At 37.3% G+C, this 27,566-nt stretch overlaps 1 protein-coding gene across 2 annotated transcripts in view; it reads left to right on the top strand.

Annotated features, from left to right (window-relative positions):
- The window catches only part of WAPL (WAPL cohesin release factor), a 70,749-nt gene extending 43,423 nt beyond the window's left edge, over positions 1–27,326 (top strand). The window contains exons 6-19 of one of the 2 annotated variants that reach the window (XM_080347422.1): positions 2,224–2,376; positions 2,624–2,760; positions 4,780–4,891; positions 10,077–10,304; positions 15,145–15,256; positions 16,234–16,331; positions 17,838–17,914; positions 19,142–19,317; positions 19,635–19,750; positions 20,469–20,630; positions 21,898–22,105; positions 23,301–23,389; positions 24,438–24,533; positions 24,907–27,326. In XM_080347422.1, the coding sequence (XP_080203548.1) occupies positions 2,224–2,376; positions 2,624–2,760; positions 4,780–4,891; positions 10,077–10,304; positions 15,145–15,256; positions 16,234–16,331; positions 17,838–17,914; positions 19,142–19,317; positions 19,635–19,750; positions 20,469–20,630; positions 21,898–22,105; positions 23,301–23,389; positions 24,438–24,533; positions 24,907–24,972 (1,830 nt within the window). In that variant the 3' untranslated portion in view covers positions 24,973–27,326. The remainder of the gene's footprint in view (positions 1–2,223; positions 2,377–2,623; positions 2,761–4,779; positions 4,892–10,076; positions 10,305–15,144; positions 15,257–16,233; positions 16,332–17,837; positions 17,915–19,141; positions 19,318–19,634; positions 19,751–20,468; positions 20,631–21,897; positions 22,106–23,300; positions 23,390–24,437; positions 24,534–24,906) is intronic. The other variant, XM_080347423.1, reaches the window with a different exon arrangement.
- The last annotated feature ends 240 nt before the right edge of the window (positions 27,327–27,566 follow it).

The following is a 27,566-nucleotide window of genomic DNA, read 5'->3' as shown; positions in this document are numbered from 1 at the left end:
TGGTTGCATCCTCACAATATTCTGAACAGCCTTCCTTCGGTTTCAGCTGCGCTGCCAGGAAAATGCTCGACTCATTTAAAAATAACCATTACCACTAGTGTTTGAGGAGAGAGCCAAAAATTCGGTCCTGAATTTCTCCTAAATGCCTTTCTCAATTTAAATTATGTGCATTTGAACTGGAGCTTTTGTTGCTCGCTGAATCTTTGCGTTGATACTGATTTTTGTGAAGTACTCTTGATAGCGAACTTAAAGGCAGATTTGTCTGAGTCTCCTCAGGCAGACTTTGAATAAATGCTCTTCAGGCTGGGAAAATGTCTGGGTCGTTCATATTCAGACAAGCCATGTTGTGTGCTGTCAAACCTCCACTTTAACTGGAACCATCAGCATTAATTGAGGAATATGGCAGAGGTTTGGCTGAACAAACCAGTTAGGGGAATTTGTCTGTATCTGCTCCTCATGTTATGATGTACATCTGAAGTTGCTTCAGTCACTTCTTCTTAACCTTGATTTACATGTGCATAATTAAGATTTAAGAGTTACAAGATAAATAAGCCTTGATCCAAATGTTCACCAGTAATTCCTGTGCAGATCATCCTGCTTCTTTAATTTCTGTAGAAATTTCATACCTGCAAATCTGGGTAAATTTGTCTTGGATTTGTGGTGAGAAGCCCAGAGCAGGCAAACTGCTTATGCCAAGTTTCTTATGGCCTCTCCAAGCTCCCTTGGAATGTGCTTTGAAGGGGAAGCCATTAACCAAGACTTGGATGAGAAACTTGAGTGTTCACAGGCTGATAAGATCAGAGTTCTCCAGTACGTGCTCTAAAGCAGCTTTTCAGGATGGTTTATTAGCATGTTGGTACTGGAGCCTAAGTGAACAAATACAGTGATAGAGGCAGCATGTAAAGAATATTCTGTTAATATGGCAGGTTGTTTTGGCTTATATTTTAATTTTGGCTGTTCATGTACAATGCATAAGAAGCTTTTCTCTCAAAATATCCCCTAGATTGAGTAGCAGTTAATGCATCCTCTGTGCCTGCATATTAATTTAATTTTTTCAGTCACACTTCAAAAAAATGCTCATTTTTTTAATGCAAGGAAGCAAAGTACATTTTTACTTAGAGACTGAGGGTGAGTAAATGACCACTGGTGTTGGCACTTGTACTTTCAGAGTTTGACAGTTGGAGGTCTTTTTCCTGTGGGCCTTGTTTTCTGTCGTCTGTCTTCACATTTGATTTTGTGCCAAAGAAGTAATCTGAAGAGAAGCTGACACTTAAGCTTATAGTAGCCTCAAACTAGCACAGAGGAGTAGGTAGAGGAAAAACCTGTAATACTGGTCTGAGATGGCTGGAAACTTGTCAGTAGTTTTTCTAGACTTAATATAAAGTTCTCTACTACCTGTTGTAAGTTCAAAATAGATTTTGCTGAATTTTGTGCTATAACATGTCATTCCTAAAATACTAACAACACAAATATGAATAAGGCCAGTGTATGGAGAGTACCATGAATTTACAAGAGCCTACTCCACCTGATGGAGGTGTGCACCGTGCCTCTCTTCTTTTTGTGGCCATTTGTTCTAGTGATACAAAGTATATATTGGTAGTCTTCTACCTACAGGCAAAATACAGTTTGGAGTATGAGGCTGGCGAGGGTGGCTTTCTGGTAGCTACACCCTGAGTAGCGTGGCATGGTAGCCTCCAGTATTCAAGATGAGAACAGCAAGCACAGCGTTTTACAGTCCAGGCTGTGCTGGGGCAGCGGTTGCTCAGCACTGCGATCACGTCCAGCCCAGTGCACTTCACACTGGCTCAGCAGAGCAGCCGCCTTGGTCAGTCCTGGGAGCTCCAGTGTAAGGGGGTAACATACTTGTGTCAACAAGTACTAAACACTGAACTTGGTTGGTTTATTTACCCTGAAGCTTAAGGAAATAGTGTAAATGACTTTTTTTTTTATTTGAGTTTCAAAATTCCACTGGAGCTTTCTTGACTACTGAGAACTGGTTTTTGTATTTAAAAATGTATATAATTTCTGACATCTGAGTTATTTTTTTTTAAAGATCAGGTGCATTATCACACAGCTTAGGTACATCTTTGTAGTGTAAGGCAAGGACTAAGGAGTCCCAAAATGTGAGTTTGACGATTGCACACCTGTACTGTTTCCTGATGTATTTAGTGTATGTTTACATGCTCAAAACATCTGCCCATTTTAGCACTTTCTTATTAATAGGTAAGGCTATCTTCAAAGGAGGCAATTCATAAAGATGATGGAGTTTTTAAGGCTCCTGCACCACCTCCCAAGGTGATAAAAACTGTGACAATACCTACTCAGCCCTATCAAGAGATAGTAACTGCATTGAAATGTAGGAAAGAAGACAAAGAAGTAAGTATTCTTAACAAATTTTTAAAATAAAGAGTTATTGGTAATCCTAAGTATTGAAGGAACAGTGTCAAAATGAAATTTGGCTTTCCTATTTTTAATCTGTTTTTTTATCTAAATAATTGAATGGCCTTCATTAACTTAATGTCTCCTTGCACTCAAAACTGAAGAGATTTTAAACTGTACTTGTTTAAGGTTATAATCAAGCCCAAGAGCAACTTACCTAGGTCAAAATATTTGTCTCTTCCAGTTATACACTGTTGTTCAGCATGTAAAGCACTTCAATGATGTAGTGGAATTTGGTGAAAATCAAGAGTTCACAGATGATATTGAGTACTTGCTAAGTGGATTGAAGAGCAATCAGCCCCTAAACACACGTTGCCTTAGGTAAGATATCTTCATATAAAACACTGAACTTCTGTTTCAAAGAGATATTGAATTAAATATTAATCAGTGAAGTGACTGTGCTTTAAAAAGTTGTTTGAGCAGTTACCTGTCACTTTGCTATAAAGAATTTGAAAATAATCAAGATGCTATATTGTGAATAATCAAAAGTAGTATGACTAGGAAGATGAAATAGAAAATCATACAGTCAGAGACATTTTCAACACACTTGTTTTCCTTGCTATAAATTAAAAAAAAAAACCTTTCTGCTACCTTTTCTTTGTTTAGTGCAATCGTACATGCAATGTCTGATCTGGATTTTTAATGCAAATTTGATTCTAAAATAAAATCCTTAATACTGGACAGTTTGGTTATAATCTAGAACTAACGTAATATTGAGATACTGTTTAGCTCCAACAGCCTGTTCTTTCTCTTCTGTTGAGAAACAACACAGCTAGCATCCACTAGAAATATCGTGGCTTCGATATGAATCGGAAGCTTCCCTAACTTGTCTTGAGCTACTCAATGCACTCCTAGTATTAAAGTTACACACTATTGCCAAGTTAGTGTAAAAAAGAAGTGTTTGTCTTGCTTTGAAAAAGTTTGACTTAATATTGGTGTCCATTCCCTGGCCATAAAGGTAATTGGAATAATGTTCTGTAACCACGTAATTTTTTTTTTATATATACTTTTAAATTTTCCTTTCTATTTAGCAAAACTAAAATGGTAGAGAAGGAAAAACTTGAATCACCAGAGAGAGGTGATGAGGACACTTTGACATTTGACTGTGCATGAGAAAAAGCTTTATATGCTTTCAAGAAAGCTATTTTAAAAATTCATTCTTCATGTTGCTCAAAAACTAGCAATGGATGTTGTTGCTGAAGTATAAACACAAGGAATTTATTATCCAGTTTGTGTGTACATTGTGATAAGAGTAAATTAATACCATAATGACAATTTAGGAGTGTTACCCAAGTTGAGTGCGCTTAATTTGCTCATACGGCAAACTTCCTAAGATCTTAAACTGAGTTTTTTTACTTTCCAAATTTATATCATGGAATGTAAATTGTATAAACACCATAAACATTTTTTCTTTCAGTTAACAAATTAAAAGAAAAGTATTTTTCCAAAGGAAATCAGTGTGTAAGGATAGGAATAGCCGTAAAAGAATCAGAAACTGGTAGGTAAGCTCTGACTGGTGCTGTCGTGATTGGAGACAGAAAAACCACTTGTTCTTTAAAGGCCATACCTGGTGGATCCTTCATGATATGATTCCTCAGTAGTCATGGAGCACTTAACTGCAGAATCCCTTATTATTCGACATTTAAAAGCAATATATTTTTAATAGTCTCTGTGTTGCCCTGTGCTTGAAATGGCAGGCAGCTTTCTTATAGAACTAGGGGAAGACTTCCATTTTGAAACCAGGACTGGTATGCTGATCGCTCATGAGACTAATATATTTCTCAGATTTTCTCCTGAAATCTGTAGTGTATCCATCAACCAGAAATGCGGCAATAAATATTGAAACGTATTTGGGTTTTTTTGGTAAAAGTATTGTCAGGCATAAGCAGGAGTTATCAGTCAATTAGACAGATAACTTGGTTAACAACAGAAGCTCACATGTATGTTTTCTGATAGTGCCTTGATCCATAATAAGCTCTCCTGTGCCTCTAAATCAGAGCTTCATGCTTAATCCATGAACATTTTACTTTCAATTTAACTATTTGAAATTATTTCAACTTCTGTTTGAAAGAAGCAAGTTCAGGGTATCCTTTCAAATCCTGTTTTTAGGCAATCTTAAAATAAAGCAGAAATAGTTTGGTGCTGGTAAGCAACTGTTGAATAAATTACTGCTCTGTTCACCAGCTGCAAACTTGCCTTACACAAATTTTAGAAGAAACATCCCGATAGTGTGTCAGGGTCTGCTGTACGTGGTCAGTCACGTTTGGTAGACTTGTTTATCTGCCTTGTTGGTAACTGCGTTCACTTGAGTTGTTCTAATCCGGAATCAATTTTCTCTAGTGTAATCAGCTTGGCGACTAAGTGCGCCATGCCCAGCTTCCGAATGCACCTGAGAGCACATGGGATGGTAGCCATGGTTTTCAAAACGCTGGATGATTCCCAACACCACCAGGTATGGAGACACCGGCTATTTCAGAAAAGTTTGGTTGGACTTGCCTACTTTGTGTGAATTTTATTCATGCGTAATTCAAGGTCATGCATCCAGTATATGTGGGATCAGTGGCTCCATTTGAGAAATCTGTTGTGAAGTGAAAAATAAGAGCGCCTGTGTTCCAATGACAAATTCCCCTTCCATTGAAAATTTTGAAAAAAACAAGCTTTTTAAGAAGACTGACTGTGCTTTGGATTGCAATTTTATATCTTTTCTTAAGCTTTTTTTTAATAGTTTTGCTGTTGCATTTAGAATTTCCTTCAGATAAAACACATTTGAAAGGAAACCTTTGTCCTTATATTTAAAGTGGCTCTAAGTGTTCATCTCCAGACTTGCTTATATGTGAATTCTGTAGCTGTTGTGGGGCATTTTTCATGTCCTGTGCTTATCTCTTTGAGCGGTGCTGCAGTTTCAGTTGTAGGATGCCTTGAGTGTGTGCGGTGTTCTGTGATAAAACAAGGAAAAGTAAATTTTAACTACTTATGGTAACATGACCCAAGAGTTAAAACTGTAGCGGTTTGAGTTTTCCTTCTTATCGACTTCATAAGTTTATACAGCTGTGATAGAAAACGCTTCTTGCCGGTGATAGTATTTTGCCAGCAGTTGGAAACTGCCTCTGTGGGGTATCTGTCCCTTGGGATATTGTTACAAAAGCTGAACAAAGGAAATGTTACTTGAATGGGTAGTAGATATGTATATCCACTCAGGTTTATTACCTTTATTTAACAGATCTAGAAGAATGACATACAATGCAGAAGGAAACTTTGCACCCACAGAAACAGACATTTAAGAGATTGTATTTGACATCTTACTGTGGGCGGGGGGAAAAAGCTGTAGAGCTTTAAGTAACTCATTTAGAGTAATAGCATATTTTCCATCTCCTTAAAAAATTAACAGTGGCTAACTGTAAAACGTAGGAACCAGGTTCAGTGCATTCATTGTGAGTTGTTAAAATAGTGTCAAGTGCTACTAGAAAGAAATAAAGTGCAGTCACACTAGTTAGGACAGTTGCCACCTCTGAGTTGCAGGAGATCAGCAGAGCACAGTTCCAGTTCCCTGGATATCGTACGAGCAGGCTCGGTGTATTTTTGGCTGTCTTTTAACAGTTACCATTATTCCTTCATTTTCAAAAGAACTAGCACATACAGTTCAAAAGGAAATTACATGCTATTATTAGTCTGCAGTAACAAAAAGCATTGATTATATTCACTATTTTCAGTATACTTGATGAAATGCTCCCTTTTGTCAGGAAAAAAAATGGTAGTTAATGTTTTAATATAGTTACAGTACATTCTTAGTACAGGTTAATATAGTATTAGAAAATTACTGCTTTATCAAACTACTATTTAAAAATGCTAAAGTATATGCTCTAACTACTGACAGTATATGCTTCAACAATGACCACCTCTGCAGAAACTCGCTGCCTTTATATACTACCCTTGCATTCACTAATTATTTCACTAAAATTTTAACTTGTTCAAAATGCATAGAAATTTCTCCACTAAGTCCCAGTTCAAAGTAACTCAAGAATAATACACCACGCTAGGCTTTGCTCACGTGGCTCAAATCCATGTTACTGTTTTCTTTAAAGAATTCTGGAGATAGGAAGGCTGCCACAATGGCATTGCTAATGGAAACAAATAGGAGCGTATACTGCATTCGCAGCACTGATACAATGGAACAGACAGAGAAAACGGGACATTTACATATCCGTAAGAACAGAAAATAGCAGTTGCAGAGGTATTTTTTTAACCACCAAGGAAAACAAAATAACTAGTTACCTTAATGAGCTATGCCCCAAAATATTTACATGAAAATTACCTGTCCCACTGAATTTTTCTTGTAGTTACACTTTTAAGCTACAGTTTGAGTTTTTGACTGACTTTGACTCTTCAGCTATGCTCTAAAAGTTTTGGAGTATTATTAATTTTTAAAATAAAAATTGGAGTTTCCTTGTAGCTGTCAGTAGTTAGGCACAGAAATGTGGCTTTGTAATGTCTTCAGCATGTGAATAATTAAAAAAAAAAGTGCATTAAATGTAGTGCAGAACCCTAGAAAATAACCATCTGTTCCCACAAGCTGGAGTATAAATAGAACAAGCAGGGGAAGACAAGGATGAAAGTGGGTGTAAATGATCTGCCGTTTCGCAAGTATATGTTCAACTAGGATGTTTTCCTCAATTCTGTAAAAGTATGGAGTGCAACTCCATAGTTAGATATTCCACAAAATTTCTGTCTAGAGCAAATGATATTTATTTTACTTTATTATCCTCTCGACATTCAGTTGAGAGCAGAAGTTTTAAGCATCTTGAGGAATAGAAAGGGTGAGCCCACTCAAGAAAACTGCTTCAGTGCTGCAGTCCATATGGGTGGGATTGTGAGGGTTTGATTGGGCTCTTCAGTCGTTTGGTTTAGGTTTTTTTAGGATATTGATAAAAAATGAGTTGTACTAAGAATTTTCCTCTCACTCTCAACTTGGAATTCTGTATATGGTAGGGCATGGGAGGGCTTTCAGACAACATGGATGACTGTGTGTAACACTTACAGAACATCAGAGCAAAATGTAGAGTTGTTGTATTCAAGATTAAACCCACTTGCTTATAGGGACTGAGAAAAACTAGTTTTAGAAAACCCAGGTCACCAGCATGTAGCTGAAGCAGGTTTGTCCCACATTACAAGCACCATTCATGTTTGAGGTCGTTACTTTTGCAACATCCCTATTTTCCTGCTGCACATCAGCATTTGGAGGCTTATTGGCCCAATTGCCGTCTGTATGTACGCTGCTGCAGGAACCCTGCTCTTGTTACACGGTCCTACTCCTCTTTGCTTTGCAGCCTGAAACTTTCCATGTAATGTTTTAATCCCCTGTTTGGGTCCCTTCTGATCACACCTAAGTATCTCAAAACCTGGGTGGAAGCTCTGAAGGGAAGTGTTGACAGAGCTTATGTGGCACGAGAACCATCACTCGCTGCGTAATAGTCAATTGGATTCAAAGAAGGGAGCCTGAGACAGGCCAGGGCTTGGTACTGAGCTGTCCAAAATGAGTGTGATTGCCCTTATCAGACTTTGGAGTATTAGTAAAGTGTTTCTGAGTAGTCATCTAAGAACAGTTTCTGACATTTTGAAATGCCTAAAAATTGGCAGCCCAGATTATAAATTCAGCAGTTTACCGCTATTAAAAGGTGCATATTTTCTAGTTGATAGAAACTCCTTTAGTGGCTTCAGTTGGTTTTTTGTTTGTTTATTTGTTTTTGTTTTTTACCAGGGAGCTCACCTAGATAATGCTGATCACTAGAAAGTAGTTCTTCACAGATGTTGCTGTATTGAGTCCCACACTGGCTGAACAACCATTAGCAAAGTAAACTTGGTTTCACTGGGGTGCACGTGCTCCTGTGTCCTCTTGTAATAACTGCTGTTCTGAAGGAACAGAGTGTTCTTCTAGGAACCTGACATTTCTGAGTTTAAAACAGTAGCAACTGAATCCAGAGCAAATAATTTCTGTAATTAAAATGATAAAATTGCAAGGTTTATTGGAGGAAGTTAATAGAAATTAAGTGAAGACAATGCATACCCTGTCTGTGTAGAGAAGCCACATAGATTGCTTCCTGCCTTTTATCTGGTGGGCCTGAAGCAGCGATATTGACAGCTAAGATCTTTTTAATTATCATTATTTTTAACCAACCCTGTGGTTTGGTTGTGTTCGTGAAAGGAGATGTAGATTTGGAAGCTCTTGCTTCCTTTGGTGTTCCAAATGTGCCTTTGGTAGTTAAAGTCTTTATTCACCTGAGGGTTTCATTGACTCAGACAGGAAGGAGTTTTAACATAGTGTTTAATAGACTGGCAGCTGCCTAATCCTGTTTTGGAAATGCTGATACTACTTAGTATGACCAGGTATGATGATTACTTGCTTCTAAAATAAACGGAAGCACCTAATGATTGCATTGGTGGTTGGCTGAAATCTAAACAAGATGTTCATCTGTTATGACACAGAAATGCTGCTCTTTCCTGTTGGGCTTTACAACATGCACATCTCAGAACTAAACTTTTCTCAATTTTTAATTTATAAAGAAAAAAATGGAATAGATGCATGCAGCATGTTGACTCTTGAGGCTTGAACTCAGTAAGACACACACACCTCTCCGCATCCCCCCGCCAGCTCTTTTTTCCTTCAGATACCTCCAAACGTTTCTGAAAGTTTTGTGTCCTGCACAGCTCAGTTCTCACGAGCATTTCTCCTCTGTAGCATAACTGGGAGCTCAGCTGGACAGATGGTTTCTTGGTGCAAGTGCTGTACTTCCCAGCACAAGCGACAAATACCTTTGCTCTGATCTCTTCACTGTCATTTGTCCCTTCCTGGCAGTCACCTTCTGCCTTTGCTTTTCTGGGTCCTCACAAAGATTAAGTTTGATTCCCCCTTGAAGAAAGATTCTTCGGGCAGTAAGAGGACCCTGTACACCAATTCTGTGTAAGACAGGGATGGTGAAGATAGTAACATTTTGTTGTTAAGGACTGATGGGGATGGAGTAGGGGAGAAGCTGGTTTGTACTCTGCCTACTTCCAAAAAAGCAGAATTCCCCTGGAAATTAAATGTGCTTATGCTGGAAAGGTTTGGGTAAGCTATTGACTGACGGACCTGGCTTGGCAGAATTGGAATGTATGTCACCAAACGTGCTTTTTTTTCCCCCCCTCCACATGCGAACACTGTCCCCATGATCTCTGTATTTTCTGTTGCTGTCAGCAGCTTATCTCATCAAACCAGAATGTTCACCTACCTTGCCATGCACCTTGTGCTTTTTCACTTTGTTCCTCTGCCATCTGTCTCTTCTGTAATACCGTGTTACTGGCATTTCTGTTTCTTATTCTGTCTGTAGCACTGAGTCCCTTTAAAACAGAAAACCCTGTTTTTCTACTAAGGTTTTGTAAATGTATTAAGTGCTCTATGTTGCAGTTGTGTTGGTTAGGAGAATGCATTAGTAATGTGCTAGAAGGAGTCTATGTACAACAGTAAATGCTCATGCAAATGCTGGTGTAGATTGGGACTTGTGAGGCTTTTTCTTTCATAAATCTTCAGCTTGTTTATTGAACTCTGTGAAAGGTCTGCCTAACGTGATTACTAAAAACCTTTTTCTTTCTTCTCTCAACCCAAGAACTTGTCCCTTTGTACAGCAGCTCTAATGTACATTCTGAGCAGAGATCGTTTGAACATGGATTTAGACAGAGCTAGTCTAGATCTGATGATACGGCTTTTGGAATTGGAACAAGATGCTTCTTCTGCCAAGCTGCTGAATGAAAAAGACATGAATAAAATTAAGGAAAAAATTCGGAGACTGTGTGAAACGGTTCACAACAAACATCTTGATCTTGAAAACATCACGGTGGGTATCATGCTTTTATCTGAAAGTCATGACAGTAGTGGAATGCTTAATAAAATGGAACTTGTAAGTATCATCCTTAATCTCATCTCTCGCAGCCAAGGAGTCATGATGTTTTGTGTACCTTCTGCATATATATACGGCTGCACTGCGAGTATTTTCTTCTTTAAATTTGAAATTTCCTTTCTAAAAGGCTGTTAGTAGGATCGAGTTTTTATGTTCTTCACCTGTCTGATTCACCATTCACTCCTGCTAAGGATAACTAGTTAAAGGTAGCAATTAAAAACAAGTAACACTTTAAATAGCCACGTGTATAAAGACCACATTTAGATCATTTGACTCTGTTACTTTGCCCAAATTTTATATATACTTTCACAAAGAACAAGGCTTCTTACATGAGAATAAGAGTATTGTGTGTTAAATTGAAAATACAGAAACTGATTTCTCTTTGCCCAAAGTGTGGTGGCAGATCTGTTGATTATCATAAACGTGGATGAATTTTTTCCTTCCTTTCTCAAACATACTTGTTTTTTCTGAATGTATCTTCAGCTGCAACAGAGTGAACTGTTTTTGTTTAAAAATAAATTTGGCCATGGTTTGATGCTAGCATCAAGCTAGCTTGAAAAATAAAGGGTAAGTTGCAAGTTGCTTTTTGAAAGAGTATATTTAAAGAATTGCTGACAGATTGACTAGATGAGTGGTCATAAATGGCAAAAATTAGTAATGTGTTTTTGCTTTCACCGTATTTCAGTATAACAGATGTTAGTATGATCCGAACTTTTTAACATCTTGTAATAGCCTTTTAATGTTTTAAAGGTTCTCATTAGCTTTTTGCCATTTTTCACATAATACTTACACTCGACAGGAGAAGCTGCTGATTTATTGTTTATGAAGTGAGCTTTTTAGAGCTTTATCTCTGCAAGTAGTGTTTCAATTCCTGCTAGTAATCTGCAGTTGTATTCCATTTTAGGTTAGATTAAGAGATGATATGTCTTGTTGAGCTGGCATTTTCTTTTGTAGTTTTTGTGACTATTTTGTCCGTTCAGGAAGGATTTGGTTTGTGTTTTTTTTTTTCCAAAATTCTAGCTATGGAACAGATAGCTGAGCTGGTATGAGAAGTCATTATTATGCAGCAGTAAAAAGGGCTGAATTTTGAGGGAGGAAGATGATACTGATGACATAATTCTTAACCTTGGTGATCAGTTTGTGGTGACAATGGAGAAGTGTTTCAGAGTTTCAGTTGCGGGCTTGTTTCCTACAGGCCTATGAGACCTGCAGGGGGCTGGGATTAATTTTGTGGCCTTGGAAATCTGCGAAGGAAGAGGGAGTTGGAGATTGTTTTCTCCACTTTCAGCTTACTCTCTGAATTCCCATGACACAATCTGAAGATATCAACACAGAATGAAATTTGTTCTCTAGGTGGTGATCAACTAGGAATCTGTAAAATCGGTGTCTTATTTCAGTGCTGTTTTGGCACTGAAGGCAGCTCACGTAGCTCACAGGCTGTCAGTGCCAGGATATCTTTGGCACTGGAATGTGTAAGACAGCTCCCTTTATTAAGCACAGAACAGCTGGTACAGGTTCCTCATGGCTAAAGCATCCAGCCACACAGACCACTGTCTCCTATTGGAGCTTTCTTTGTAGTTATGATCTGAGCTAGCATGATGCTTTTTCATGAACTGGAATTCTAGTTTTGTAGGTTTTTTAAGCATGGGTTTTAAAGGGAGAGGATATATTAAAAGGCACTCTGTCTTGCAAGAAAGTTGCCCGTGAGTAAAGAGTATTGTCATCACAGGCCAGCAGTTGCAGCTTTTTTTTTTCCTGAGGCCTCTCTATCTCTTAAAATTATGTCGAGCTGTTGTAAATGTGTTGAATGCTGTATAGTCACAGATGGAAACTGGTTCCCTCCCAAGCTGCACCATCTAGCAGCAGAGACTATATAGTGTTTAGAGAATATATGCAAGCCAAATGAGATGATTAGGTTCTCTTCCAGTTTATGATAGTAGCAATGGTAAGTTGAGACAATAATGAACTTCATGTATAGAAGATAAAGTTGCTTTCACATAGATCTGTCATGAGATGTAATAAGTAATCTCTGTGTTGTACCAGCTGACAGGCAGAAAACACTAACAAAGATGGAAATCTTCTGGGGGCAAAGATCTGTGTTTTTTCAGACCCAGACATGTCCACTGAGAAACAGAAGGGTTGCAGCAGGTGCTTTGATAACTCCAGTTGGTGCCCAACTGGTTACACCTTCATTTTTTTGAATCTTACACAGATCAGATGAAGATGACCATTACTGCTGGTCTCTTTCCCACAGACAAGGTTGTTTGTGTGACTTTCTGGAAGTTAGATTGGACTAATTTTTGAGTATTCAAACAGGTATTCAAAGGAGTCTGTTTTCTAGACCCCTATGGAAGTTTAAAAATTAGTAAACCCAGAAGTGAAAAGGAGTTCTCAGTGCGTTGAATTTATTCTAGATTTTTTTGCTGGCTTAGAAGGTGATAAAAGCTGAAGAAGTTTGCCTCCATGTTAGCAAATGGCACTTGCCTGTCAGTCAGCACAGCCCTCTGGCTGATGCTGCCAGCTGCCTCCTCTCTGTAGCATCAGAACAAAAACCTTCCAAAGTGACGTCTCTTTTCAGTTGGTGAAAGAGGTTATTCTGTTTTTTCACTCTCAGCATAAGGTTGAAAGCTTAAGAATTTTGAACCTTTGGTGTTAGAATTTCGTAGTAGTTGACATAAAGATTGGATAGAATGGATTACTTTTCCAAAAGCAAAGGGGTTACAAGATTTGATTCATTTTATTTTTTAAAAAAGTAGTTTTACGCCCAGTATTGTAAATATCATTTTATATTCTCACGGTGTTTTTTGAAGTCTTATTGCCCTTTGGCAGAAAACTAAGCACCGTATTTTAAATATTGTGTGGCCTTTGAGCTTTCATGGTGAAGGTTTTTAGAAAGCTAACTAAATCTTTTGTAGCTGTTAAGATCTCTAAGGAGACTTTAAGCAGCTTCTATCAATCTGGTTTAGGTTAAGCATAATTTCAGACACCCGTGTTACAATATGTTCAAGCTCAATCTATAAAAGTGACAGGAGTCATCTGAAGAGGATGGGAAAGCTTCGGAGAGCTTAGGGCTCTGTCAAGCTGCCATCTTCAGGTGCTCTCCCCTCCTCCCTCAAGATGCTTTCTCATTTGGCTGGCTTCAGAAGGGGAGTTCTTAATCCATTGCTTAAAATATCCTCATCTCCTTTAGCATTATGGTTTTTTATCTTGCAGTTTTTAAAAGTGTGAGGTTTTGGATCTTGTATCTCCCAGTGGTGAGCTGAGAACACTCTGTAACCAAGTGTGCTTGGTTTCCCTCCTGTGGGAGGGTGGTTGAGTGGCTCTTGGCAATTAGCAGATTCCCGGGTGGTGAAGCAGTTGCAGGAGTAATTGCAGCTTTGTCTCCATTTCCTCAGTGATGGGCAATTGAGATGCTGCCGACTTGGGGAGGATGGAGCTATTGTAGATTTGCTGCTGTTGTGTTCTGTTGTGTCCACCCCCCAACACTTTTATGACTCAAGGACCTTTCCATTTCCACTGGAGAAATACTGTTTGAACTCTGTGCTTATCAGCGACAGTGTCCTGCACAGCTTGCTCCTGAAAACCAGAAGTAACTAGGTTTGGGTGGTTACTCTTCTTTATGAAGACTAGTCTTCAGCTGTATTTTCCTCCTTGGAAGCCAATATATCGAAAACAAGGAAAGCAACCGAAGATGTTGGGGTGCCTCAGACAATTCATAATTTGGTTTTCCAAGACAAAGGGGTGTTCCCTCCAGCCTGGGAGTTCTGATGTTCCCAGGAGGTGCTGAGGTTTGAACTGGTGTCCCGGAACATGCTGCACAGCGCGGAATCAGTACAGCCCTCCTTGAAGCATCACAAATCAAATGTGTCAGGAGGGAACACAACTCCAGAGTGATTAAGTTCAGTTTGCTTTAATGAGATCTTATGGCTTTTTCTCGGACTTTTCATTGTTGTATTTATGTACCATATATGAAATTGTTAAGCTTATAAGTAGGTGGTATTTGCCTGTGCATTTTCCAGATGTTACAGAAGTCTATACCAGTCACTTTTGTGAAGGTGTAAATTTATATGTATATATGTTTTATTATCAACACTTTTATGAGAAGCCTTCGGAAAAAACAAGTTATAGTCATGAGTTAATAAATGACGTTAGTTTGGTTAAAAACACTGCAGGGGATTAACTAAGATAATCGCCTAAAATCTTGTCAACTTCCATTTGCAGGGAGTAAATTTATCTTTGCTATTGTTGAATTTTGATATGATTTCCTTGTTAAAAAACAAAAGTAAATATAATAAGATTTTTATACAGTGTTTTAGTTTAATTTCTATCTTCAAAGAGTTTAAAACCACAAAACACCTACATTAAAATCAAATATATTCTACAAGCAGCAGAACAAATGTTTTTGGGGAGACAGAGCAGCAGTGTTCGCTGTGGCTTTTCTTGGGTATTCTCCTGCCTGGCTGATTTGTCCATTTCCTTCCTCCACTTGTCTCTTTTGATAACAAGAGAAACGGGTGAAAGGAGCTGCTTGAGGTTTCTAGGCTATTAATAAGATCAAGAATAAGTTGAAAATGCAAAGTACCTTTTTACGGTACTGACTCATTTTTTTTAAGACACGCATATTTTTCAGTCTGTTCTTGCTCCCTCTGGTGGTTCTTCTACTCAGAGCCTGTACCTTTGTGTTTATGCTTTTATATGACGTGTATTTGTGTGATTTGATAGATCGGATACAGCTGCATATAATGATTTCACTAATTCTGGAATCTAACTCTTTCAGACCGGGCATTTGGCAATGGAGACGTTACTGTCTCTCACCTCCAAACGAGCTGGAGACTGGTTTAAAGAAGAATTGCGACTTCTGGGTGGTCTTGATCATATTGTAGATAAAGGTATAGTGGAGATGCTGCTTTGACAGTGTGAAAAATCAGTGAATCTTACTGAGATGTTGGCTTTTCTTAATTTTCATTTCTGTAGTTAAAAATAGAAACGTGTTTTTCTCAGCAATGTTAAAAATAAAGTACATAAATATCAAGTCACTGGAAAATATTAGTGACTTTAATTGTTGCATGTGGGTTTGAAAGTAGTTTTAAGGTTAAACAGAATGTGTATAATGTTGCATATAATGTGTGAGATCAAAAATGGCTTACGCTTAGGCAGAACAGATTATTGTGTTATGTGTTCCTGTACAGCACACAAATATAGCAGACTTATTCCAGAAGAAAATCTCCTTTGCGGTCTTCTAGACTTATATTCAGGCCTGATATTTTAACTAAATATCCCAGAGGAAGTCAGCACTTCAAGCAGAAATGGTTTGTTTCCAAGATATATCTTGGTTAGGTTTTTTGGATCAGCATTTCTCAAATAGCAAATGGGACATTTCTAAAGTGAATTCTTGAGCTGAATAAAGCTTGGTCTTCACTAAGCAGACGGGTGGACAAAGGAAGGGTTGAAGAGATGAAAACATTCAACTTGGACACTATATCAGACTTATAAAGTGTGGGGAGAATGTGTGCTGTATGGTTTTTTTTCTTTTCTACAAAACAGTGCATTACAGTTAAGGAACACAGCCGTGCTGTGCAATCTCTTCATTGTCAGTAGAAAAGCAAATATACAGATAGGCAATCTGTGGCAACAGTCACAAACTTATAAAGCCAAAACTGCAAGGGTTTTTTGTTTTTTTTTTTAGTTTCCTTGGAGAAATGAAAATCTTTGAATGCTGATCATGTCTTGGTGATTTTTTCCTAGTATTAGAGTTTTATGAAGCGTAAAGCAAGGTTGATAGCAACTCTCTGAGTAGTTAGTTTGTACTCTTGGCTTTTGAAGACTTCGTACTGATAGCAGAAAACACCTTGTTTTTGTTGTTTAGTTAAAGAATGTGTGGATCACCTAAGCAGCGATGAAGATGAAGAGAAATTGGTTGCTTCATTATGGGGTGCAGAAAGATGTTTACGGGTCTTAGAAAGTGTGAGTATGAGCAGTTGCATTGCTTTTCTGAAAACCACTTTTTTGTCAACCAGACTTTTTCATTGTTACATTCTTTCAATATACACTTACATAATAACACTATAATGTTGTTTATTTTTAATGGAAGAGACTAACTTTCTGATCTTTATCGGTGTTTGTGGAATGTTTGAAAATTTCTTTTGCTGTTCGTTTATGGGTGTTGTTTTGGGTGCATGAGTTTGACTCTCTATTGTGTGTCTAGTAATAACAGGTCATTTGAGAAGCAGTGTTTTCTTAGAAGCAATAAATCAATGTATATTTTACAAATTAACACTTTCAAACAATCGGTTGGCTAAGTGCTGAAAGAAAAAAATGCCCTGAAAATCAAACTAGTCCTGTAATCAGTTGTGCGTGTATATTGAGGTGGTAGATAATTTTTGGTAAGAACTTTGAACACAGTGCCTTTGTAGAGCTTAATGGACAGAAATTGTGAGTGTATGCTTCTCTACAATGCCTTATCTTCCCAAGTTTCATATTTGCTACTGGTGTCGCTATCTTTGTGTTGTGACACAGTAAGCAAGCAAAAGTATGTTGTGGGCACCAGAAAGGTTCAGGTTCAGAGTACAGGCCAGTGTATCGTAATGAACACTTTAAACCCAAGTTAGAGGGTAGATAGCTACAACGGTGACTTGTTTTCTGCACTAAAAATAGAAGGGCAGACTCAAAGATAGCAGAAAAGTAAGCTAAAACCTGAGAAAGATGAACACTTGCTGAAGTCCTAATTCAGGGGTGTCTGTGTAAAAATTAATGGCACTTAGCTCTTCACCTCCCTTTTGAACAGCAAGAGAAGAAATTTCAGATCCAATTTCTGCTTTTATATTTGACAGATAGAATTTCCAAGCAACAGTAGAAAAGCCTTGTTTAGTAGTAGAATATTCAACTTTGAACTTAAGGGTGGTTTGTGATGCAGTAAGATCCTTAGGAACTTGGGAGAGATGACAAAAATCAACACACCAGATAATGCAAGTGTAGAGAATAACTTACTGCTTCTGAAAATGGATTCTGAATTTCAGTCAGGGTAATCAAGGGAAAATTTAATTTTTATGGTTGGATGTATAATAAGCTCTCAGAAGTGGAGGTCATGTCAAGTCCTAAAAATAACATTATATATATAATTGTATTCTGTGTTTTATATTTATGTATATTTACATGCAGATATACACTTGCACAGTTTAGGATACTGTAGTTCCAGGATATAGATTCAGGGTTCTGTTCTGGCAGAACATTCTGCCACACAGTTTCTGTACTTACTGTATCAGGGAACATGCGTTTCTCTTCAGTGCCACAATTTTATGTGACTAATGACAAGGTGAAAACTCCAAGGAGATATTGGACAACAAGTGAATGTTTACACTGGATAATAACCAAGAAATGTGCAACTGAATCAAGTGGGGTGGTGGTGGAAGGCAATGGTTCTCTTTCAAGGAAAAAAGTACTGTTTTTAATATTACTTTCTCCTCTTTCTAGGTAACTGTGCATAATCCAGAAAATCAGAGCTATCTAATAGCATACAAAGACTCACAACTCATAGTCTCCTCAGCTAAGTAAGTTATAACAAAAGACATTTTTGCAGAGCACTGCACGTTATAGGGGGAAAAATATTATACCAGAAGATTCTATGGGGAACAAAACCCCACAATTTCCACTGTTGCTTTTCATGAAGTAATGCTAAAGTTCATTTAGGTGAGGGTATTGGTAACTACCTGAGTGTTAACAAAATGTAGTGCTGCTCTTGTTGGTTCTGCAGAAGCCGCAAACTGTGAATTCATCTCCTTCTGTACCAAGTTAATATGAACACAGAAGAGGGCAACTGGGAAGCTACACTTATTTATTGTGTTTTCATTATGCTTAAGTGTTTACTGAAATGGAGCATAACAGAATTGACAGTATAACTAAGAATTAAAATAGTGAAATTCTATTCTTAGCTGCTCTCCCTGGCAAAGACGCTGTACAAACATCTCTAACCCATTTATCAATCTGGGTGAGGTCTCAGTTGACTGGCAGAGATTGTATCCTTCTTCTACTGCTCAGCATAAGAGAACAAATTAAGCTGAAAATTTGACTTTGCAGATCTCATTGGAGGCATAATTTCATGGTTGTGGTTTAGATATTTTGAGTATTTATTTAAATTTAAAAAACAATTAAAGAACAATCCAAACATAAAACCCTCACAGTTTCCTGTGCTATTTAGACCAATAGATATTTTTGACGTTTTTAGTTGTGTTTGTAATTGAAATCAGTGGTGTCAGTTTAACATCAAACTAATGTCATGCGGTAGAATCATGCCTGTGCTCCAGTACTGTTATGAAATGAAGATTTTACTGCTAGGACGTCATATGTCATCTATTTCTTACAGACTGGAAATAACTCTGAAGACAGAAAAGAGAAGGTTTAGATAGCACTGTTAGAATAATATTGTATTGATGGTCAGAGGATACGAGAGGCTGGGTTTGTAGGGAGAGGAGATATCTTTTGTAAGACCATGTGATGAAGTAGGAAAGAAAAATTAACTTTCACTCTTGAAATCTCAAACTGATAAATCTCTAAGCCAAAAAGCTTTCCTGTTTTTTTGTTTTCACGATTTGAGTTCAACTCATAAAAGATTTTATAGATTATAAGTTTATTATCTCTCCCTACAGTCTGGGCATCTGTGCATCAGAAAAATTCTGCATAAGCTCTGTATTTGAAGTTTTTTCCTGGTACAATGGTTATAAAGGTGGAATGTCCTATATGTTGTGGATGTAATTTTGTTCTGCATCTTCTCCCTGCAGAGCACTGCAGCATTGTGAGGAGTTAATCCAGCGATATAATCGTGCTGAAGACAGTATCTGTTTACCAGACAATAAGCCTCTGCCTCACCAGAATGTAACTAACCACGTGGGTAAAGCCGTGGAAGACTGCATGAGGGCCATCATTGGGGTCTTGCTCAACCTGACAAATGATAATGGTAAAACAAACCGGAAAATTTTGCATATTCTGTGTTAAAGCACCAGATAAAACATTTATGTAAACCCTTTCCTCATCCTGATGACATTTTTTCTATATAGAATGCAGTAGTTATGTATGGTAGATGCCTGCTTTTCAGTAATCAGTAATTTGTCTTTGCAAATTGGATGAGCAATTGCAGGTATTAAGTGTTAAGACGCATGCTTTGGCTAAGAGAGTCCCATTTGTCTTTAGGGCTAAAAGGTTTTTATCAATCTGCTTACGATTATAAAAATGAGTATTTTCAAAATTGAGCCTTAAAACTCTTTTTGTTCACAGAATGGGGTAGTACAAAAACAGGTGAACAGGAAGGTCTGATAGGCACAGCTATGAACTGTGTGCTGCAGGTTCCAAAGTTCCTACCTCAAGAACAGAGATTTGATATTCGGGTGCTGGTAAGCTGTTGTATTTTTTTACGTTAACATAGAATGATTTGTCCCCTTCTTGTGCCTTTTATTACTCTGGCTCCAAATTAGGTAGCAGCTTCTACAGTTTTCATTGACCATATATATATATATGTGTGTGTGTGTGTGTATACTTAGTTGAGGTATTTAAAGAAGGTTTCTGTAAGGATTGTGTGGTTTTGAGCTCTAACCATTTTCCCCTGTGTTTGGTGGGAAAAACTACAGTGCTACATAAACAAAGAGATTTAGTGAAGTCTGTGAATTATCTAATTTTCAGATCTCTTTTCAACTTTAGAAATACAGTGGATGTTGTTGTTTGAGGTAAAGGCTTTGTCAAATTTATCTGTGCTTATGTAGAATGGGTCTGTGTGGCCTAAATAGCAACTGTGCAATGATGTATGTGAAGAGTCTTTTATGGAAAGGAAGGCTGGACACTTGAATCCCCAATCTATAAATGAAATCTCATCTTTAAAAATGTCCAGAATTGGAAAAACAGAGATTCCTGCATGCAAGTTCCAGTATACAGGGATCTCAGCTTTGCCTCATATGTCTTGAGATCCTGATCCCTCTGTTTCATAAAAGTGCGTTACTGAGTTACATATCCTCAGAAATATGACACACAAAGAAGACATTTATCTAGATAATGTTCTTTGCTAAATTACCCTTTTTTTCATGTGTGTAATCTTCTCTGACTCTCCAATTCTTGCAGGGATTGGGTCTGTTGATCAATCTAGTAGAATATAGTGCTCGGAACAGGCACTGTCTTGTCAATATGGAAACATCCTGTTCTTTTGACTCATTCTGTACGGGAGAAGGAGATGAGAGCCTAAAGATAACTGGACAGATTGATGCTGTTCAGGCTTTAGTGCAGGTAAGAAATGCGTTTTTCCTGTAGTGGTCACCATTCCTCGTTATCAGACTGTCAAGGGGGAAGGGAGAACTAAGCAATGAAGATTTGTGAGAGTTGTTCTCTGTTTAGCATTTTGAGTAGTACAGCACAGCGAGGGAAGAGGGCTGCTGCTCACAATTATGACTTTTTCAGTGCTGTCTGTTACAGAAATAGCTTTCCTGGTAAAAGACAGTGGTGCCATTATTACAGACATCCGAAGGCTGCTCTAATGCTCCGTAAAGCTTTCTTGTTCCTATATGGTTTATTTCTAGTTTTCTTGTTCCTAAATGTCTGTCTTCTAGTTTTGTTATAAACCAACTGTAAAAATTCTAAGCTATTCTTGTCTTACATACTTCACTTCCATAGATTGGTTTTTTTAAGTACAACCTTTTTGGGAGTCTGAAACTGAAAAAAAAAAAAAAGTATCATGCTTTAAAAGAGCAATAAAATATGGATGTAATGATCCTGGATGTGAAACAGTGTTCTTAAATGCTGTGTTGTCTAACTTGTTCAAAAAAATCCACCAATAATTTTGGTGAATGGCTTCCACCTTGCAAACTGAAATGAAAAAAAAAAAAGGAAATTAAATAACAGCCTTTTTTATTTCAATTCAGATAATTTTATGGATTTTTTTAGCAGTCCTTTTATTTAACTATGTGAAATAACTGACTAGCAGCAGACAAAAATAAAAAAATAATAATAAATAACATATGCAGCTCAGCAAAGCAATATCTAAAACGGGTAGTTGTATGGTTTGAGAAATAATTCACAAGATATAAGTGCACAATATGAGATTGCAGATTCAGTCACATCCTTGATAAGTCATTTTAAATTACTCTTTCAAATTTTTGCTTTTTACGTATCAAGGGAAAAGCAGAGAGACCCAAGAGGGAATAGCTAGCATGAAAAGAAAATCAGAATTGGTAGAGGACAAAATGGGACAGGAACGTGGCGAATTTCAGTCTTCAGGCTGTGTCTCAAAGAAAACGATTAAACATTTAGGATGCCCAAGAGGAGCCTGCAACTGGTGCCGCACTGGGGAGGGACTGGGAGGGAGGGAGGGAGGCCTCTTCTGTAGAGCGCAGCAGTACTGGTGGGGTAAATTATATTTTCCCTTGAAGAAGAAAAGTATTGAAGGCTAACTGTATTAAGGGGTGAATTGTGAAGGGGAAATAAACTTTTGATTACTAATTCATTGTGTTTAAGGTTTAATTTATAATAGAAATTCTCCTGAAACTTTCCCCATTAGCTATTTCTTGAGCGTGAGCGAGCGGCACAGCTGGCCGAGAGCCAGACAGATGAACTGATTAAAGAAGCTCCTACTGCTCAGCACGACAAGAGCGGGGAATGGCAAGAGACAAGTGGGGAGATACAGTGGGTCTCCACAGAAAAGTCAGATAGCACTGAAGAGAAAGATAAGAAGGAAGAAGACGATGAAGAACTTGATCTTAATAAAGGTACGTTGTCTGGTTGCCATGAGCTCAGAAAAGGCAAAGAACTCTGCGATTGCATAAATTCCCACCTTGTCCTCTACTTCCCATCCACATGCAGTCTCTTGGGCTGGGATTTCCTCAGTCCATCTCCCAGGTGAAACCATTACAGATCATAAGTAGTAGCAGTTCAGAGCTGCAGCATGAGAAGTGGAAGAAGTTATGCTACTTTTTTATTTTCTCAATAGTACCTTCTATCAGTTGCTTAAAAACCAAAACCCACAGCTTCTTAGGGACATTCTGTGTAGGAACTGTTCTGGAAGGGATGGCTTGTAGGCCTTCTATCTTGTTCTTTTGAAGCATTCCTTGAAAGTTACCTGCCTTGATTTTGTTTTCCAAGATATCATGATCTGTTCTTGTTTCATGCTACTTTTAAGATGTTTGTTTGGTTTTTTTTCCTCCCATCCCTATTGGTGTGTGTGCTACTTCTGTCCCCATCTTCTTTGTGTCTGAGTTCTTGTATTTCATCAGTGGTACCCCAGGTACCTGTGTAATGCCTTGATGTGCTGCATCTTCGGTAGTTTCTTCCAGGAATTTGAGTATCTCTAAGCCGAGTTATGTAGTTTGTCTCTGGAAAATGTATGAGGTCTAAAACATCAGTCTTCTTAGTTAATCTTCTAATAGTAGGTGCAGTGTATGACTTCTAATAGTGTTTTAATCTAATAGTAGGTGAAGTATATGACTTTTTCCAGCCTGGTTTTATTTCCTTCATCCTCTTTATAGCTCCATCAACTGGTGTCTGCAGCTATTTGTGGTTTGCCCAAAATACTGTGTCATTAGCAAAAAGTCCTGTATCTGTTATCTTTAGTAGGACAAACTTCTTTTGATGGAAGTCTTACTGGCTTATAGTATCACATGAAACATTTAAATTTGTATTTTGGTGTGTTAAGTGTACAGTTTGCACATTAAAATGGCCATTAATAAAATACTACACAATGTAATGAGTTGAAAGCAAAGGAACAGTTTTTTTGTTCAAGAATGTGCTGCTGAGTTAATAAGTACAGAGTTTGTCTGATTCTTGTCTCTGAAGTCTCAGTCCAAAACTCATTTTGTTTGAGGGGAAAAAAAGAATTCTGAAAAACAATAATGAAAGATTGTGTTTGAAGCAGTAAAAGACAGGAGCTGTTTAGTGATCACAACACACTCGGTTGTCTCTCTGCAGCTCTTCAGCACGCTGGGAAGCACATGGAGGACTGCATCGTGGCCTCCTACACCGCCCTGCTCCTGGGCTGTCTCTGCCAAGAGAGTCCGGTAAGGGAATAAGTCAATAACTTGCTCTTAAGTCCAATATAGTTTTTAGTGAAGTAATAGTTTGTAGTAGTGAAATAGGTTCATTAAAATAGGATTTGAAGTGAGCTAGTTCATTGCTGAAGCTACACTGATTATATAATTCTATGAAAAGTTGCCAGAGACATTCCATTCAAAATAAATTTTCTGAACATCGGTATGTTTATCAAAAACAGTTGGAACTGAATATTTAACCTCTTCCATGACTCTCCCCTTCACTGTTGGTCTTATCCAACAAATGAATTTACTTTGGAAAGGGAAAGGAAAATTAGCTCACCTGTTCTTTAATTATAAAAGCTTGCTTTATTTTTCAGTAATTTCAATAAGCCAATTAACATCAGACTTGTTGTTTTTTTTTCTCAGTCTGCTTTATTTTTTCCTCCATTGAAATCACATGAAACTGTGTATGCCTATAGTAGTTGAAGATGAGTGCCTCAGACTGGAAATACATAATACAAAGCTGAATTTAAGACGTAAAAATATGGAACTGCAATGCCTGAGAACTTCATAAACTCTCCTGTCAAATATATGCTCAAATGAAATGAGGTTGAAACCTGCCTACAGGATTGTCTAAATTTACCATGGTGGCAGAAATGGTCTTTACCATGCTGTTCTCTACCATTTGACGGATTAGTTTCCATACAGTTTCAGTGTTTGAAGTGATAATGATGGTGAATTCAATAATTCTCAACCCTTCATAATTATAGAGGGAGATTCTGTGTCAGGAGAGTAAATCTTCTTGGGTTTTTAGTTCTTGATAATCTTGTAGTTCCACGGGGGTCCGATGGTGGTAATGATCTTTAATGGGGGAAAAAAAAATGGAATTGTTGTTTCCTAGAAACAAAAACATGTGAGTACTGCTTAAAAGGGACTTCAGTCATAGAGATGACAGCAAAAAACGTCTTAATAATGCTTTGAATCTACATGTCTTATTGCATCTCACATGCAGTGTAATATAGTTCTGTGTCAGAAAAATATTTCCCAAATTAAAACAGATTGTTCTGTTTCTTAGATAAATGTGACTACTGTGAGGGAGTACTTACCTGAAGGGGACTTCTCGATAATGACTGAAATGCTCAAAAAATTTCTCAGTTTTATGAATCTTACTGTAAGTAATATATCTTTTAAATTCATGTATCTAGATATTTTTGTAAATGTGTTTTCTGTTAATAGTCTGTACATTTGTAGAAGCATTTAACATTTTTCTGTTTCTTTAGAGGAGCACAGGGTGACTTTGTTTTTAAATACTGAAAGCTCATTTGTCTGTCATTATTTTGGTAGTAAATGGAATAAAGCTACTTTCATTCCATTTGATTGTGACTGGTCAGGAAAATATTTTGAATCTTCTGCCTGAACCTAATTGCTTTTACTGATACATCATTCTAAATACTAGAATTCTGAAATGAGAGTAGCTCTTAAATATTTTAAAGACGTCTTAAAAATGCTTTTTTGTTACCTCTGTTTTCTGTTACATTTTGCAGTGTGCTGTTGGAACAACAGGCCAGAAATCTATCTCTAGGGTGATTGAGTACTTGGAACACTGCTAGATCCTGAACTTCGCTGCTGGAGCAACCCTTAGACAAAAGAAGTAGTCATGAAAGAAGTCCTTGAAGGATATACCAAGAGCATTCGTCTGTGTCATTCATGTTCGGATTTTTAAGGCTACCTGGTCTCTTAACCATGCGTTCAGCATTTTCCAAAAGACAGTTACTACATCAATCTGCAACTATCAAAAATGAGGGGAAAAAGGTTCTGAGGAAAGTAAATAAAGACACCATGCTGTTTATGATGCAGTGCAGTATTTAAATATTTTTTGGCAGGGTTTACCCTCCCTATCTTTTTTTCTTGCTTTGTTCGTGACAAGTTTCAAGGGGAAGAACTTGCTGCTGATAGTGCAACTGCTGTTTACTGTTGAGCCACTGTTTCGTGCCAGCCAGGTGCAAAGGCAGCTTAGCTACTGAGGTATCAAACAAATGTGCTAATAAAGAAGTTCTGGACAGCAGCACCGCTCCTATTCGAGTTTAATTTGCTCTTGCTTTTTTATTACTAGATTATTCCAAAATCATAAAATATAAATTTTTAAATACTTTTGTGATTTTAACTACTGTCTATATTTAAAATTTGTTGGAATCCAAAGAGGCGAGGATTGGATAGTTTATTTTTTATACTGTTTTGATTGAAATTAGGTTGTTGAACTATTTCTCAGTTCTAAAACTATCATGGCCCATGTACTGTAAACTGATAGACCATAACACTTTGTAGTTCCTAGAAGCATGCAAACCCATAAACACACAAAGCCATCTGAGGGTATGTTATCCACAAAAGAAATAGTAACTGTAAAAAGTTGTGCCCTGTTTAAATGAAAAAGTATATATATATATATTCAATCCCAGGGTAGTTTACACTTCTCATAAGCAAAGTCTTTGAAATGCTGTTTTAATTTGTTTCAAGGAAGCACTCAAGATGTATTTTATAATGCTCAATACAAAGAATCTGGATGCTTTAGGGGGAAGAATTTTAAAGCAGCTAAAACATCAATAGGGATTAATGGTTCCAGCTGACATAATCTTTCTATTTCATTCTTCTGTAGTATGACAAAGTTTAAATGCATACAACACAAAGCCTTAAATTGCTGATATAGCTAAGATTTTGTTCAGTCTGAGGTCTAGTTCACAGCAAAGCATTGTGTTTGAAGACTTATGTGGAACAAAGAATCCCAGAAAATACAGAATTTTTTTTAGCATTTTTTTCTTGCACTCGTTATTCAGACCAACAGAATTGGTAATTATTTTTATTAAGGTGGTCTTGAATATTTGCAGACTGTTCTGAGATCTGCTTCATTGACAATTTTAAATACCTGTATAGGTAGTTACATCATGTTATTCCATTGAATTTGTAAAACTTGAAGCCATAAAAATATTAGTTCTATGTATAATGAGGGGGAAATAACAGGAAATCTAACCTGCTTTTAGATCTTGTGTTATCTCCATGTATAAAGTTAAGAACTCGTGCTTTTGTATCAGTGCCAGCTGTAAATTTTATACATACAGTGGCTGCCTTCTATGTCTTCCTATTTTTGATAATGCAGATTGTTGGGAATTCTGTAAGGAAGTAACTGATTAGCGGCAAAAATCCTATGTTGGTCATACTTTTTTGCGTTTTCTCTCATCACTTTCTAAAACTTAGTGTATCAGTGTAACTTAGAAACGTTTTTGAGGTTATATTCCCCTTTGTTTAAAAAAATCTCAGTACTGAGGGAGGGAAAGGAGCTGTCTGTAAATGATCTACATCAGGAGGAAATTATTGAAGAGTTTGCCCATCGAGTTTTCTGATTTAGGAGGTTTTTACTTACGGGATTTCAATTGGATTGTATAGTTTCCTGTGGAGAGATGGCGAGAGAAAATAAAACACCAATGTGATGAGGGGGGAAAGCAGGGACAACTACCTTTCTTTGTTACACTGGTAATTGTTTGAGAATTGATTTACCTCAGTGTTTAACAGGTTTTTTTAAATGTAACTAATTGTCAAGCACTGACAAATGCAGATTTTTTTTTTTTTTGAGGGTGCGGGGAGAAATCACCCTGTGAACTGCAGTGCATTTTTGTGTATTAGACCCTCAAATAACTCTGCATTAAAGGGTACTTGAGGCCAACTTGCAAATTAAAGTTTTAAAGTAACTTTTTTCCATTGTAAATATTTGTGTAAATACTCTCAATTGGAAATTAGAACAGTAGAGTACTTTTCTGAATCCAATCCTATTTTTATTTTATACAGTATTTCTCAGCTGTGATCTTTGGAGCAAAAGCCAACGGCAGGAAAAATAGTTTGTACCAGTTTCATGAAGTATGTCTTTGGGTTTTTGTAAATAATTTTAACTCAAATAAAATTGCTACTTTCAATACATATCTTGTCTTTTAACATGTAATAAAACACTCCTCTGAGTGATTGCTGAAAGAAGGCAGTGTCAGGTAAATTGTTAAAAGTTAAAAAAAAAGAAAAAAGAAAAAAAAATCCTTGAGGAGCATCCTGAAGGTAGAGCTCTGCTTTTCACTCGTGTGGTGGGACAACAAAATTCAGTGCCTGGACCTGAGGCTGTGGTGGGTCAAACCAGCTAAGGCTTGAGATCTTCTGGAGATGCTGT

This window comes from Nesoenas mayeri (assembly GCF_963082525.1).
Source record: "Nesoenas mayeri genome assembly, chromosome: 7".
Lineage (NCBI taxonomy): Eukaryota > Metazoa > Chordata > Aves > Columbiformes > Columbidae > Nesoenas > Nesoenas mayeri.
The sequence above is the reverse complement of the archived record's forward strand: the minus strand, read 5'-3'. Positions and strand labels throughout refer to the sequence as shown.